The following is a 14,686-nucleotide window of genomic DNA, read 5'->3' on the forward strand; positions in this document are numbered from 1 at the left end:
AACCACAGAGAAAGAATCTGTTCTTTCAAAGAAATAGATTTTGTGTGTAGAAGGTAGAACACATGTATGCCTCAGGCACATGTCTATAACAATTCCACGTGACTTGCCCAGTCACATGAAGCTCTGTGTCTGCCGAGAGGAGCATAGATGTGTTCTCCTGCTCATAGCCATCTCTCCCTCCTAGAAATGACCATTGCTGCTGCTGCTGCTGCTAAGTCACTTCAGTCGTGTCCGACTCTGTGCAACCCCTAGACAGAAGCCCACCAGGCTCCCGCACCCCTGGGATTCTCCAGGCAAGAACACTGGAGTGGGTTGCCATTTCCTTCTCCAATGCTTGAAAGTGAAAAGTGAAAGGGAAGTCGCTCAGTCATGTCTGCCTCTTCGCGACCCCATGGACTGCAGCCCACCAGTCTCCTCCATCCATGGGATTTTCCAGGCAAGAGTACTGGAGGGGGGGTGCCATTGCCTTCTCTGAGAAATGATCACAGCACCTGCAAAAACTCACCTGTCCTGCTGCCAGCTAACAGATTCACATGTGCTATATTGTTTCCCTAAGCTCTTCAAGGTAGGTCCCTACCACTTGGTTCCATTATAAAAGTTCAAAAGCTTCTTGCTAGATAAGCAAATCACAGTCCACACCCAAGATGGTGCTTCTCTCCTGGCGTCATGTTACCACCATCATGCACACCTCATGGGACATTCCAGTCTCCTAAGGGAGTCTGCTTCCTGTTGGCATCCACCTGCTACCCCCACCCCCAGGCAGGTGCTGAGAGCTAAGACAGAGGAGCCAGGGCTAAGCCTGAGCTGGGGGACGCTGTACAGGTGAGCACAAGCCCCTTCATGGTATGCTCACAGCCCACTGCCCCACCCTCCTCCAGCTGGCCCTAATCCACCCCAGGTCAAGCACTACCTCCAGGAATTGAGCAGGGATCACGACCGGAGCGAGCTTAGGCCGAAAGCTGGGCGCGGACTTGGGCCGGCGGCGCTTCTGCCCCAGCTCATCTACCTTCTGGGAGGTGAGGTCCTCGTCACAGGACTTCTTGGCTGGCAGGTAGGAGGCGTCCCTGTCCCCTTCGGGGCAGTAACTTGAAGCGATGCGGACCCTGGCTTTGCGAGGGGGCGAGGCGTGCATGGGATCCCCAGGGTCCATGTCAGGGGGCAGGGCGCTCGGGGGGCTGGTGGATGGGGAGCTGCCCACCAGAGTGGCCTCTGACTCAGAACTGGTTTCCAGCTTGTGCTGGAACTTAATGGAGTCACCCCTCCTGGGAGGTTTTGGGGGCGTCAGAGGTCCCACCCTCTTGGAGGGCAGGGGGGAATGGGCAGGTCCAGAGCCTGGGAGCAAGTAGTCTATTTTGGGAGGTGTCTGGGGGCGTTTGAAAGTGTTTGGGTCAAAGATAGACTTTCTTTGCTTTGGCTTCCTGTAAACAGAGAGCTTCTCGGGCCCCGCCGTGGAGCTGAGAACAGCCTTGGGCCAGGTCCCGCCGCTGTGGGCGCTGTCAGGCTCTGCCTTGTCCAAGGGGGCCTCTGCCGCCCCACAGGGGCCCACCTCAGTCTCGAAGGGCAGCAGTGGCCGCCGGCTGCGCACGTCTGCCGGCCCATAGCCACGCTCCCCCGAGGCATCCGAGCGGAAGGAGCTCAGGCTGCGCTCAGAGGCACTGGGACAAGCCTGGGGGGAGACGGAGTAGGGTCCCCCGGGGAATGGCTTGTGCAAGAAGGAGCTGCTGCCTCCGGCGGGGCCTGACTCCTTCCTGTCTTCCAGCCTGTCTGCATAGAAGATGTCCGTCTGTGTGGAGTTGTTGTGCTGCATCAAATTCCGTTTATTCTGAGCCTGGACCTCTGGGCCATGGGCTCGGAAGCTCAGCATCTTATCAGAGTCCTTGATGTTTTCAAAGATATTCTGGCCGCTCCACGAGGCGCTCTGAGGGAACACCTAAGGGAGGGGTTGCAAAGGAGTGAGGAAGGGAGCGGGTGAGACGACAGGACCTGGAGCTGACACCGAAAAACATCCCTGGAGGTAGAGCCATGGGAGGGAATGGGCCACACACACCCCAAAGTCGGACAGACAGACAGACGTGCAGGTACACACCTCGCCCACGGGCGAGGCTTGTTTACAGCCTGGCCTCTATGAACCCACGGGAGAGACACAAAGTTCCCTGGCTTTCAGCGTTTTCTGAAATCATTTGCACTGTGCCCTGCCTAAGTTTTTAAATGATTAAACATAAATGTAAAAACTTCATTATTAAAGATATTTCTTATAGTATACCAAGACAATGGCATATTATTCAGCGATAAAAAGAAACAACCTGTCAGGCCACAAGAAGACACGCAGGAACCTTAAACGCATATTACAAAGTGAAAGAGGCCAATCTGAAAATGCTACATTCTGGACAAGTCCAGCTATATGGCATGTTGGAAAAGGCAAAACGACAAAGATAGAAAAAAATATCAGAGGCTGCCAAGGGTTACGGGGGAGGAGGGGATGAATAGGTGAAGCCCAGAGGGTCTTTAGGGCAGTAAAAGTATTCTCTATGGTAGTGTGCTGGTGGATACAGGTCCTTATACACTTGTCCCAACCCACAGGATGTACTCCAAAAGTGAATCCTCATGTCAACTGAACACTGCAGTTAATACTAATGTATGAATTCTGGCTCATCAGGGGCAACAAACGTGCCCCCACTGACACAGAATGGACACGAGAAACAAAGCAGATGATAGAACTCTCTGTGCTAACACAACTTTTCTATCAACCTAAAACTGCTCCCCTAAAAGCCTATTAACTTTTAAATAACACTTTAAAATATCTCTTAATGAAGCAGATGAGCCTATTTCCAACCTTCTTAGAAAAGCTGACAGGAAAGTACAATAAATGCCCTTAAATCCATTTAGATTCAATAGTATTTGGCCAAATTGTCTATATCTATTTACACTGCAGAACATTTGCAAGTAAGTTACAAATATTATGACATTTCACCCTAACAGCTTCAACATGCCTTTCCCTCAAATAAAGCCATTCTCCTATATCATCTCAACACCATTATCATACCCAGGAAAAGTAAAAATTTCCTAAGATCACCTGATTATCCAGTCCAGATCCAAACATCCTTCATAGCTGGGTTGTCTGTTTTGTCTATTTGGTTTTGGTTTTTAAACCAGGATCCAGTCAGGGTTCGTGCACACCCTAGACTTAGAAATCAAGACTTTTTCCCCAAGGATCCCCGAGATGTGGGGAAGCAGCTCGGGTACGTGAAGCTGAGGCTCTGCCCGCCCCACAGACAGCTAGAGCAGAGCCAGTGCAGGGTGGGGCCCTTACCTTCAGGAGGGACAGGGTCAGCGAGTCCTGGCAGCTCCGCAGCAGAGACTCACACTCATTCAGAGACTTGTTGTCCAGCGCAATGCCATTGATCTAGGGCCAACAGAGAGCCCGTCAGGCCCGTGCCAGGTCAGGGGTTCTGCCCAGCTGCTGACCCATGCTGAACAGTGGGCCTGGTTATATAAGGTGCCCATGTCTGGAGCTGGCAAAGGAGAGAAAGCCCCTCGCCAGTAAGGCCCTCAAAGTCCAGTTATGGGGCTTCTGAAGCAAATGAAATACACAGCCTTATGAGTGCTCTGGGGACAGGACTTGTCTGGCTGGGACCAGAATACCAGGGGTCCCAGGGAGCATCCCACCCCTGCTGCTTCCTGCTGTGTGATGCTGGACCACGGCTCAGAACTCCTTCATGAGCAAAAAGGAAGAAAAACATGTTTGACCCCCAGGGGTGGGAGGAGATTGAAAATGAGATCATGGTGTGGGAGACCACACAGGAATCATGTGACACCAAGTATCATCACAAAGACTCCCACAACCCCACAGGCCGGAGTCTCTGATCACATCCGTCTCAGACTTGTTCCAATCCTTTTAAAAAGTGTATACACAGTAGGTGACCGGTGAGACTGGGGTAGTGCTCTCGATGGAGCACTCGCTACTCGGCATCATGGACCATCCCATCGGCACAGCCGACCACGTGACAGAGCTCACAGCATAAAGCCGAGTGACAAAGGTCATCTCAAATGGGCACATGCTATAAATTCTACTTACACAATATACGCCCAATGACAGAATTATGGAGCAGGAGAACAAATTTGTTGCCAGAGTTATGATGGGGGCTGGGGGGGTGGAACATGCTGAAGATGGTAGAGGTTAATATAAAGGTAATTCATTTTGAAGTATGACAGAAATCAAACCAATATTGTAAAGCAATCATCAATCAATCAAAAATAAATAGAATTATAAAAAATATATAAATGTTAACATGAGGGAGATCTTTGCAGCATCGGACAGTTCTATATCTTGATTTTTTTTTTTTCTTAATCTAAAATGTGATAAAACAACAAAGAACTATACACAGACACTGTACCCACATCTACTGTCTGGTTTTGATACCATAGTTATATAAGATGTTGCCGACAGACATAACTAGATGATGGGTATACAGGACCCTTCTGTACTATCTTTGCAACTTTTTAAATATTACTTAATATCATAACTGAATTAGCTCAGCAATCATTTGAAAATCAAAACCTAAAAATATATATTCAGAGTGATTATCTTGGAGTGGTAGACTAATTTTTGGTTTTTATCTTGGAATGGTAGATTAATTTGGTTGGTTTTGATTTTCTCTATAACTTTCCCACATCTTAAAATTTTTCACAAGGGCCATATTGCTTTTAAACTCTAGCTTGCCCCCAAGTCTGAAAAACACTGGCAAAGATGTGACATAACAAGCTACCCCAAACACTGCAGATGAGACTGGAAAGGCCACAGCTTCCTTAGAGCACATGGAGAAAGGTCACATCACAGGATAAACGCCTACAGCCTCTGATCCAGCAGTCCCCCCACCCATAACCATACCCCATGACAAGACATAGCAGAGGCCATGCAGCACTATCACAGAAGCAAAAATGTCCCCACTGTGCACCAGGGGACTGGCTCAACAGCCACTACGGAACATGCAGTTTATTGAAACGACCAGATTTAAAGATGTAAACCCGAAAGAAGCTCAAAGCATGCTGTTAAAAATAAAAAGCAAGGTTAGCTGAGTTTTTTTAAAAAGTGGGAGCTAAAACTGTAAGATAACAAACACTTGTTGCTTAAAAAAAAAAAGTGGGAGATACAAGTTTTGAGTGTGTTGGAGAGAAAAACACAATGAATTGTTAGAAGTGGTTGGCATCAGGGTGGGAACTGGGAGACAGGGAGTCTAGAACTGGGGAGAGTTCCCAAGACTTACGGCCACGATCCTGTCTCCCACGGCAAGGGACCCCTCCTTGGCAGCTGGGCTTCCGGGCACCACAGCAGCAGCATACACTCCATTCTCGAGGCTGATGCCACTGTCTGCAAACCACAGAGACCCCCAGTTAACCCCCGCCAGGGTCAAACGGCCCTCTGGCTGCCTCCCCTCATCTTTGTGAGATCAACTTATAAAAGGGATGTTGGCAGACTATGAACTATCCATCTCAGCACCCCACCCAGGTCAGACCATCCAGGGGCCTGATCATGTCTGGTCTAGTGAATTAAACAGTCACAGCAAGATGCAAGACCCAGACAGTCCCCTGGCGGGAAGCACACACACACTGCAATACCTCGTTCTGGGAATAAGGTACGCTCGAAAACACACGCATCCTCTCTACACAAGAAAGGGGTACCCTATCCATCTCCACGGCCCCTACCTTTATGCCCGCTCAGGTTGATGTGCAGTGGTGTGACCACCTTCCCACCCAGGGACTTCCTCCGACGCACGACCATGTTGATGGCCCCCTCCCCATTGAGAAGTGCCTTGATGGCCTGCTTCTTGTCCTTGTTGATGAGGTCCACGTCGTTGATTCTCAGCAGCCAGTCATTGACCCTGAGGAGGGGCAAAGCCAGGTCACTGCCTGTGGAAGCCGTGGGACCAGGGGCCAATGCCTGTTGCTCCTATTCAGGAGCAGAACACCAGAAAACAGACACCCCACAAACACGTTCAGAAAGATTTCCTCTTCCAGGAGGGAAAAGTAGTTAAGCTCATAGATGCAGCCTGGGTTCAAATCCAAGCTCTACAACTTACTGGTAGTGTGACGTAGCCCCTCTGGGCCTCAGGGTTCCCATCTGTAAAATGGGGGCAATGAGCACCTACCTCATGGATTATAAAGGTAAATGAACTGTATAAAGTGCTTGAACTTAGTGGTTAACAAGCACTATGTAGGTGCTAATTATTATTTTTATTACTATGTCATGGGATGAGAAAGCAATGTACATTCTAGACACACACACACCACCTGAGCGCCCTTAATACACAGAAATAAAAGGAGAAAGATCAGATTCAGAGGCGATTTGGAGTCAGTATGTCCTTTAAGAACAGTGTTAACAGTTGAACCTGCAAGTTCAAACCGCTTCTAGGAGTCACCTAGATCCTGGGATGCATTCATTTAAATGCCACCTGGCAGCTTCCCTGGTGGTTCAGTGGGAAAGAACCCACCTGTCAATGCAGGAGACAAAATGTTGGATCCCTGCTCCATGAAGATCCCACATGTCATGCAATTACTAAGCCTGTGAGCCACAACTACTGAGCCTGTGTTCTAGAGCCCAGGAACTACAACTACTAATCCATGTGCCCTAGAGCCTGTGCTCTGCAACTAGAGAAGCCACTGCAATGAGATGCCTCTGCACCACAATTAGAGAGTATCCCCTGCTCGCTGCAACTAGAGAAAGTCTGTGCAGCAATGAAGATCCAGCACAGCCAAAAATAAATTAATTTTCTTAAAAAAGAAATACCTTATAAACATCACCTGGTATCTCCAGGTCCTCTGCATTAGGTCAAAGGGAAACATCCCCCTCCCCTCCAGAGCTGGGGTCCTTATACTTACCGTAAGCGGCCATCAGCGATGCTTCCTTTGTCCACTTTAGTGACAAATATGCCACAGTCCCCCGGCAAACAAGGCTCATTCACACCTTCTGCCATATCGAACCCAAGTGCTTTCAAGTCAATATCCTCCTGTCAAGAAGAGCAGCAACATTTCACTTTAAGCAGTGATGAGAAACACTTGGATCTTACACCTCTGGCCACTCACTCCAACGCAGGGGTTGTCCCTTCACTCTGATGGGGCACTTGGTCCCCAGGATGGAACCTCTCAGCAGCTGTGATCCACCCCTCTTTGCCACTGCAGACACACACCCCCCCCCTCGGGCTCTGCGCTCCACGCACTGCCAGCATCTACTGGGGGACACAGGAGACCAAGCTGTGGCTGCCACCTGGCTTGGACAAGTGCTGGCAAAGGAGGCATCTGCACCCTGGGAGGAAAAACTGACCTCCCAACTAGCAGCCATGAAACGAGGGCACTGCAAGAGGGCCAGCCACCCTCTCACTTCCATCCCAAGCCTGCATGTTGAGGACAGCTGGGGAGAAAAGACCTGCAGGCAGTTTACCGTCTCCCTTTCAAACTCCACAACTTCTGTTTCCCACTCCATGGAGTCTGTGTCGATGGCCGAGTCGTGGGAGCTGTGGGCCATCAGCTGCCGGAACCGGGCCTCCTTTTCCAACTGGGATTCCATCTGCTCCCTGAGGACGAAGAGAGAGTCATGGCAACAGCCCTCTGGGAGGCAAAGCATCCCAGCCGAGTCCACTGGGAAACAAGGTGGACCATGCCCAGCTCCCTTACACTACACACCAGCTTCCTAATAAATTCGAGGGTCAGGTCAAGGCTTCCTGAATCAGTGGGTTTTCATAGTTTTTAAGTCTCAGAAATTTGCTCCAAATTTATCTAGGTAGGGGTTTAGTGCAATTCTGATAGAAATGCCAGTAAGACTTTCTGTAGCAAAGGCTGTTCTAAAATGTATATGGAAAGGCAAGGAATTAGAATGACTAAACCGATTTTTTAAATGAAGAAAAAAATGGGAGGGATCATTCTACTTGATTTTAAGACTTATACAGCTACAAAAACCAGGACTGTGTGGAATTGCTAGGGAGACAGAGACATGGATCAATGGAACTGAATAGAAGACCCAGAATCAGCTCCACAAAGTACAAAAGGTACAGAAGTAGTTCCATAAAGAAAGCATCATCTTCAACTAATGATGCTGAACATCATGGCAACAGACTCTCAACCTAAACCCCATACCTTATGTAAAAATTAACTCACGATATATCATAGATTTAAATGTAAAACTGTAAAACTTCTAGAAGGAAAGTATAGAGAAAATCTTTGAGATCTAAAAATAGATTAAGGATTTTCAGGCATAACATAATCCACTAAAAGTTTCAAAACAATTAATACATTGGATTTGATCAAAATAAAAAGCTTTAGCTATCAGAAAGACCCAGGTAAGAGGATGAAAAGACTCAGAAACCTTGCAATATTTCCCAGTAACATCCTTCTTTCTAAAACCTGGGCCCAGATAACCTTCCAAATTCGTCAGTACTTCCCTGACACACTCATAATTCATTTCCTGATCAAGTGGACGTGTTCCCAGGTACACACTTGGGTCTGAGCCGTGATCAAGAATGTGTGGCCGGCTCTAGAAGCCTACAGCCTGTGAGTAGCCTTCTCCAAGCCTTCCTCCCGACAGAGCAGCAGCTCTATGCTGCGCATTCACTGCATGTGGCTCAGCTCTCACCCACCATGCAAGTCTGCTGCTTCTGCAGACGGGGGGCTTCCTGAGCAGCAGCAGGAAGTCCCTTGCTTGCATCCCACCAGTTAAAGAGAACTTAGCACAGAGGCGGCGCAAATACAAATGTGCTGAACGGACGAACAAATGGAACCTGACATTTCTCAAAAGTTCCAGGCAACTCTGGTTCAATTACTATACAAAAAACCTCTTCCCATGCTCAAGCACCCCAGGGCTCCAGGCTTTGCCCTAATTTGATTCTACCACTTGCTAGATCCAAACTAGGTCCTTGGAGAGCCTGCCTTCTTGCCTTTTAACCTCTGGGATTTTCTTAGAGTGCTTACACCCCAGGGCTCCTGAGTTTTCATTGAGCAAATGAAGCTGTTTGTCTCATGTTAAGAGGTGCTGTTGAACAGGGAGGAAGGGGAAGCAGTCACCCACTTCTGGAAGGCTTCGATGAAATGTTCGAGGCTTGCACACTCACTAGCTTCTCACCACCCTATCAGGTTGGGAGGTCTCACGAAGAGAGAGAGAGCCACTGCTTCTCAACTACAGGGCCTGGTTCCTGTTTTGAACTGCAATGATGGCTGTTGGGATCTGCCAGTTTCTCTTTTTCAGCTTGGATCTTTGTATTTCCTACACACTGGGAGGGGCCACCAAGTCTGAAGTGACATCCCTGGAGCAGCACTATAATCAAGTGTCTGACGCCCCAAAAAGCACAGGCAGAGTAGACTGCGGAGTGGTGGTAACAACCACCTTCAAACGCTGCTTCACAATCTGTCATCTTTCTGTCCCATCACATACTGGTCTCCCAGATGCTCCTGCCTTGGGTCCGTCTCCGTGTGCTGTGAGCCCCACAGGGACCGATGGCTTGTGCCTCCCCCAAGGCCTGGTCCACAAAGAACAGGTGCCTTGCAAATCCTTGCTGAGTTGGTGAATGAACGAGGGAGGGAGAGAGGGAATGAATGGACAACACATGCTTGCCTGTCCCCCGGCGGACTGCCCAGGGCACGGGCCTTCCTTCTGATGTACCTGAGCACATGGTGCTTGCCCGCCTCCACGGGCTCACCAAAGGGCCGCTGCCACTCTCTGTGCTGGTCTGAGGATTTCTAATTAACTCTCAACGTAGAGGCAACACTGGGACACATTTTACAGACTGACTGAGTAAGGTGACCGGCGGCCAGGCCTGCCCATGGGGCTGCTGTGCCCTCGTGGGAGGGGGCCCTGTGCTCCCCGGGTGCCAGCTCATCCCAGTAGCGCCCACCCCAGCATACTTGAGCTCCTTCAGCTCCCGGCTGACATCATTCTTCTGTTTGCGAGTGTCGTCCAGGCTGCGCAGGGCCTCAGCCAGCTCACTTACTGCCCGGTCCCGCTCCCGTCTTAGGTTGTCACAGAGCGTCCTGGCAGAGGGGGCAAAGGGCAAGGTCACTGTGAGGGGCAGCGGACAGAGGACTCATGGCCTGCAGTGAAGCTTGCAACCCGTGCTCCTGAACACCCTGGATTCCTGCCTCGGCCCCAGAGGCACGGGAGGAGTGCTTGAGAGTCTGGAGACAAGACCTCCCAGGCCAATCCCACACAGGGACAGAGAGGACACCTTGGACCTGGCAGAGGGGACAACCCCATGGTTACCAGACAACGAGCATCTCATTCTGCAGTCCAGTGTTCATGTCACAGTTTCACCCTCAGTGTACCTGGGGGTCAAACACCATGCTCCCGTTCCCAGCTCATCTGGCAAGCCCCAGTGCTCCAGCACCGACCACATGCTTCATGCAGGTTTTTCTAGAGTTGCCCTCCACCCCACAACTAGACGGAGCCCCCCATTTGGACAGAAATCATGTCTTATGCATCTCTGCACCCCCGAGCCCTGTGCAGGTAGAAAGTGTAGGCTTAAAAAGTCTCTACTAACAAACATGTGGCCTCTGGGATCCCAGGACCAGCTTGGTCAGTCAGACAGAAGGTGAGGACAGCTGACCCAGCAGCAGGGGAGTCTGTGCTCTATGCCAGCCCCACAACTGCATCCCTGCCCCCAGATGGACCCTGAGTGGGCTCGTCCCTACCTCTCAAAGGCCCCAAGTCGCCCTCCAGCCCTGAACCTTCACCTCCCGATCAGCCCAGAGTATATCTGTCTCTCCAAATGGCCACAAGTTACAAAAAGTCTCAGTGACCAGGTTCTCAGTCATCCCCAGCAACACCACGCCACTAGGGTCTCTCCTGGCCTTACTCCAGGCCAAGGTCCAAGTCTACACTCAAGGGCTTCCCTTCAGAGGTCCTCTCCACCTGCGCTCAGGAGCCCTGTCAGCCGCTTCTCCTATGACTCTGTGAGTGTGCACCCCGCTCATGCCACACCCAGTCCCAGGCCTGCCCTGGGTTCACCAACCACCTTTGTTATGATGGTCCCTCAGGCTGCAGCACCCATCCCTCTTCTCCATTTAGAAAAAATGCCACTCAGGCTTAAGTTCTAGCTTGAATGCCATGCTTCCTGGGGAGACCTCCCTACTTGCCCCCCAGTTCCCTGCACACCCCCACGGGTTTGCTGTTCATGCATCTCCCTCTCCCCATTGCCCTGTCCCATGACATTGCCGGCAGCCCCCATTGCTTGGCCCCCTCACGGGCATCACACATGCCCAGGAGCCTCAAAAGCTATTTCTCTCCCAGGGTGTCCTTAAAGCTCAAGGGACCTGGTACCCAGTCAGCAATCAATGAATACTGGCTGTAAGAATGCACTTCTATGATACAAATGAACTTACTTACCAAATAGAAAGAAACTTACAGACTTACAGAATGAACTTATGGTTGCTGTGGGGGGAAGGATGAGCGGAAGGGAAAGTTAGGGAGTTTGGGATGGACATGTACACAATGCCATATTTAAAATGGATAACCATCAAGGACCTACTGTACAGCACAGGGAACTCTGCTCAATGTGATGTGCCAGCCTGGATGGGAGGAGAGTTTGGGGGAGAGTGGATACATGTGTTATGTGTGGTTAAGTCCCTTCGCTGTTCACCTAAAGTTATCACAACATTGTTTGTTAGGCAACTATACCCCAACACAAAATCAAAAGTTTTTTAAAAAGAAAATGCATTTCTGAAACGTCAGTTGCACCAGAAGCCCCCTAAGATAAAAGCCTGGCCTTGTGCCACCTCATGAGGGTCTATGCTCTGGACACAGCATGCACTTGGACATCTACGGTGAAGGGAAATAGGAAGTTGAGATGTAATGGAAAATTCAAAATTTTCACTATGAGGCGAGACTGGGACATCACCTAGAGTGAGAAGGATGACCCAGGTCACTCCCACCAGACCTGGAAGTAAGTGGCAAAGACTCTGTCTCTCCCACAGACCCACTGCGTCACAGGGAGACCCGATCCCGTGGACGCCCCAGCACCCATACCGGATGCTGTCCCGCTCAGCCACAATCTTGTCCCGCTCCTGGAATGCCCAGTCCCGCCGGCACTTGGCCACGTCTGCCTCTTGGAGGGCTTCCTTCAGCTCCTGGCACAGAGCCTTGCACTGCTTTCGAAGGATTTCGGCCTCTTTGTTGGCTCTCCCGGCGTCCATCGTCACTGTGTCTTTGATCTGCAGGGGGACGACGAGTGAGCAGAGGCGGAGGTTACTGGGCCTCCTGGTCCAGAAGTGCCCTCCGACTGGTGCAGGAGCTGGATGGAGGGAAGTGCTGGGATCCCAGCCAGAGCCCATTCCGACACCCCCCAAACCGTGACGACACACTCCACAGCCATGCTCACACCAATAGTGATGCTATATTAGTGTTCACCCAAACTCTCTCAGCCCCTCACAGAGCCAGGACTGGAAGCCCGGCCCCTCCTCTGGTCTCAGGGGCCCAGGTGAAATGACCCCCAGAAGGCTCCTCCTAAACCCCACCTGCCACTTACGGGATATACGTCTTGCAGAAAGCCCTCTGCATCTCTTTAGAGAGTGCTTGGGACAAAATGTGACAAGAGGCCCCACTGCAGTGAAGGGTGCAGCGCTGGTCATGACGCTTCCAACCACCCGTTGTGTCTACAACACAGCTGTTATACTCTGGCATATGGAGTTATTGCTAAATCTGAAAATTCACCAACCGCTATGTTTGCTGGGGAAGTCCTGGGTGTCTCAGTTCCTTTTAAAAGCTGAAATCTAAAGGATCTGTTTCTGGACCTCTTTCCAAAGTACAACATGCTCCGTTAAAATTTCAAATCAAACTCTTTGAAGCACTCATACAGAAAGCTCCCTCTGTGCTTCTACCATCCTCAGAAAACACAAAGAATGTGATAAATGACGAAGTGAGTGTCTACTGCTAGAGTAACTCCTCCTCCAGCTCAAACACTTTCTGAAGAAGTAAAATACACACAAGACGAGAATGCTCCTCTGGTCATCTTCCGCCTCCCCCACTGCCTCCCCTGCTATCCCTCTGCTCCCCGCTGCTTCTTCCTCACTTTATGCAGTACTTCCCCCCTCATACCATGTTCCCCAACTTTCTACCAAATTCAACCCCCCAAGCAGGACTGGACATCAGAGATGCAACTGCGTTCAAGGAAAGCAGTGGAAAGCAGTGCCAGTCCAAGTGACCGAGCCTGCCTTTCAAGGGGACAGCGGCTCTGTCAGAGGGGCCTGTCTTAGGAAGTGACCCAGTATCTGGAAGGACCTCTGTGAAAGGCAGCAGCGCCCCATGGCTTCCCTGGGGCAGCAACCGGTTTCCACGTCCTCCTGAAGCCGGCGAGCTTTCGGCGAACCTGGCAGCCCATGGCCGGAGGTTGGACACCGGCCCGGGTGAAGGAAGTCCCTGGATGTGCCCACTCTTGAGAGGTGGAAAGCAAGGGAGGGAGGTGGCAGAGCTGACCAGGTGCCAGAGTGAGGCCGAAACCCTGACAGGGCCCCCCACCTGCCCTTCCTCTGCACACCCGCTCTGGAGAAGACAATAGGGCGGGTGGGAGGCAAAGAAAGAGAAAAGAGGGTAAATGAACAGGAGGTACGGAGAGGAGGGAGGGGAGCATGGGAAGGCACAGGTGTCAGAAGGAGAAAGCACCACCAGCCCTGTCGAGCAGAACGAAAACTTCTGAGACCTGGGCCCTGGCCTGGCCCAAGGTCCATCTCAGGTGACCCCCCAAGAAGTGGCTGCTGGAGAGGGGTGGGAGCAATCCTTAGGGGCCTCGCAAGCCATGGGGAGATAAGACCCTTCATACCCACACCTCAGAGCCAGGACGGCCCAGGCCACAGACTTAGCCTCTTCTGGCCAGATGGGGAATGGTCTTGTCCCAGAAGTCAGACAGATTCCAGAGAGAGCTAAGGGTTTCAGCTGTGGGAGCTGCAGGGGCGGGAGCTGGGCTGTCCTCGCCTACTGACTGGGATGGGTGCCCAGAAAAGATTCCTGTCTCAGCTGACAGGCAGACCTCACGCGCGGCCAGTGCCCCCTGTGAAGGTACAGGGCTCCAGGCTGGAGGCACGCGTGAGCCCTGGGAGGAGTGGGCGACACGGGCCACCAGACCGAGCATCGCGGGGCAGCTGGGGGTCTTCCTCCGCCCCCGTGCTTCCGCATTCCTGCCAAGAGCACGATTAACCTCTATCATCTCAGCCACATGGCTGCCGGCCTATCACAGGCCCACCTTCAACGGCTTTAACACACTGTCCTCAGCGTTGCAGTTCAGTGACTGACTCGGGCATTTTTGACGTTTTATTCTTCATCATTCTGTTTTCCTTATTTGGTATCAACATTTTCCCCAACAATTAAGGTCTCATACCAGAATGTGAAAATGGGGTGATGTTTTCTCCAGGGCAATCGCCAAGTCCTAACACATTACATTTGCTTATCAAGAATCTCTTCAATTACCTAGAATAATAGTTCAATTCAGAGAGGCAGACAGTACATTAGTAGATGTCAGGGGCCGCGGGTGGGGGTGGCAGAGGGATGGAGAGTTAGCATCTAATTGGGACCAAGTTTCAGTTTAGAAAGGTGAAAATTCGGGAGATGGATGATGGTAAGAGCTGCACGACAATGTGAATGAACTTAGAGCCACTGAGCTGTGCAGTCAATATGGTTAAAATAGTATGTTTTATATTATGTGACTTTTACAGCAAT

At 50.8% G+C, this 14,686-nt stretch overlaps 1 protein-coding gene across 2 annotated transcripts in view; it reads right to left on the reverse strand.

Annotated features, from left to right (window-relative positions):
* The window catches only part of DLG5 (discs large MAGUK scaffold protein 5), a 120,048-nt gene that overhangs the window by 22,833 nt on the left and 82,529 nt on the right, over window positions 1-14,686 (reverse strand). For both annotated transcript variants that reach the window (XM_065922699.1, XM_065922698.1), the window contains 8 exons: window positions 12,005-12,189; window positions 9,889-10,014; window positions 7,436-7,568; window positions 6,877-7,004; window positions 5,704-5,879; window positions 5,265-5,368; window positions 3,311-3,403; window positions 911-1,930 (listed from right to left, as the gene is read on the reverse strand). In XM_065922699.1, coding sequence (XP_065778771.1) covers window positions 911-1,930; window positions 3,311-3,403; window positions 5,265-5,368; window positions 5,704-5,879; window positions 6,877-7,004; window positions 7,436-7,568; window positions 9,889-10,014; window positions 12,005-12,189 — 1,965 coding nt within the window. The remainder of the gene's footprint in view (window positions 1-910; window positions 1,931-3,310; window positions 3,404-5,264; window positions 5,369-5,703; window positions 5,880-6,876; window positions 7,005-7,435; window positions 7,569-9,888; window positions 10,015-12,004; window positions 12,190-14,686) is intronic.

This window comes from Muntiacus reevesi, chromosome 2 (genome assembly GCF_963930625.1).
Source record: "Muntiacus reevesi chromosome 2, mMunRee1.1, whole genome shotgun sequence".
NCBI classification, from domain to species: Eukaryota; Metazoa; Chordata; class Mammalia; order Artiodactyla; family Cervidae; genus Muntiacus; species Muntiacus reevesi.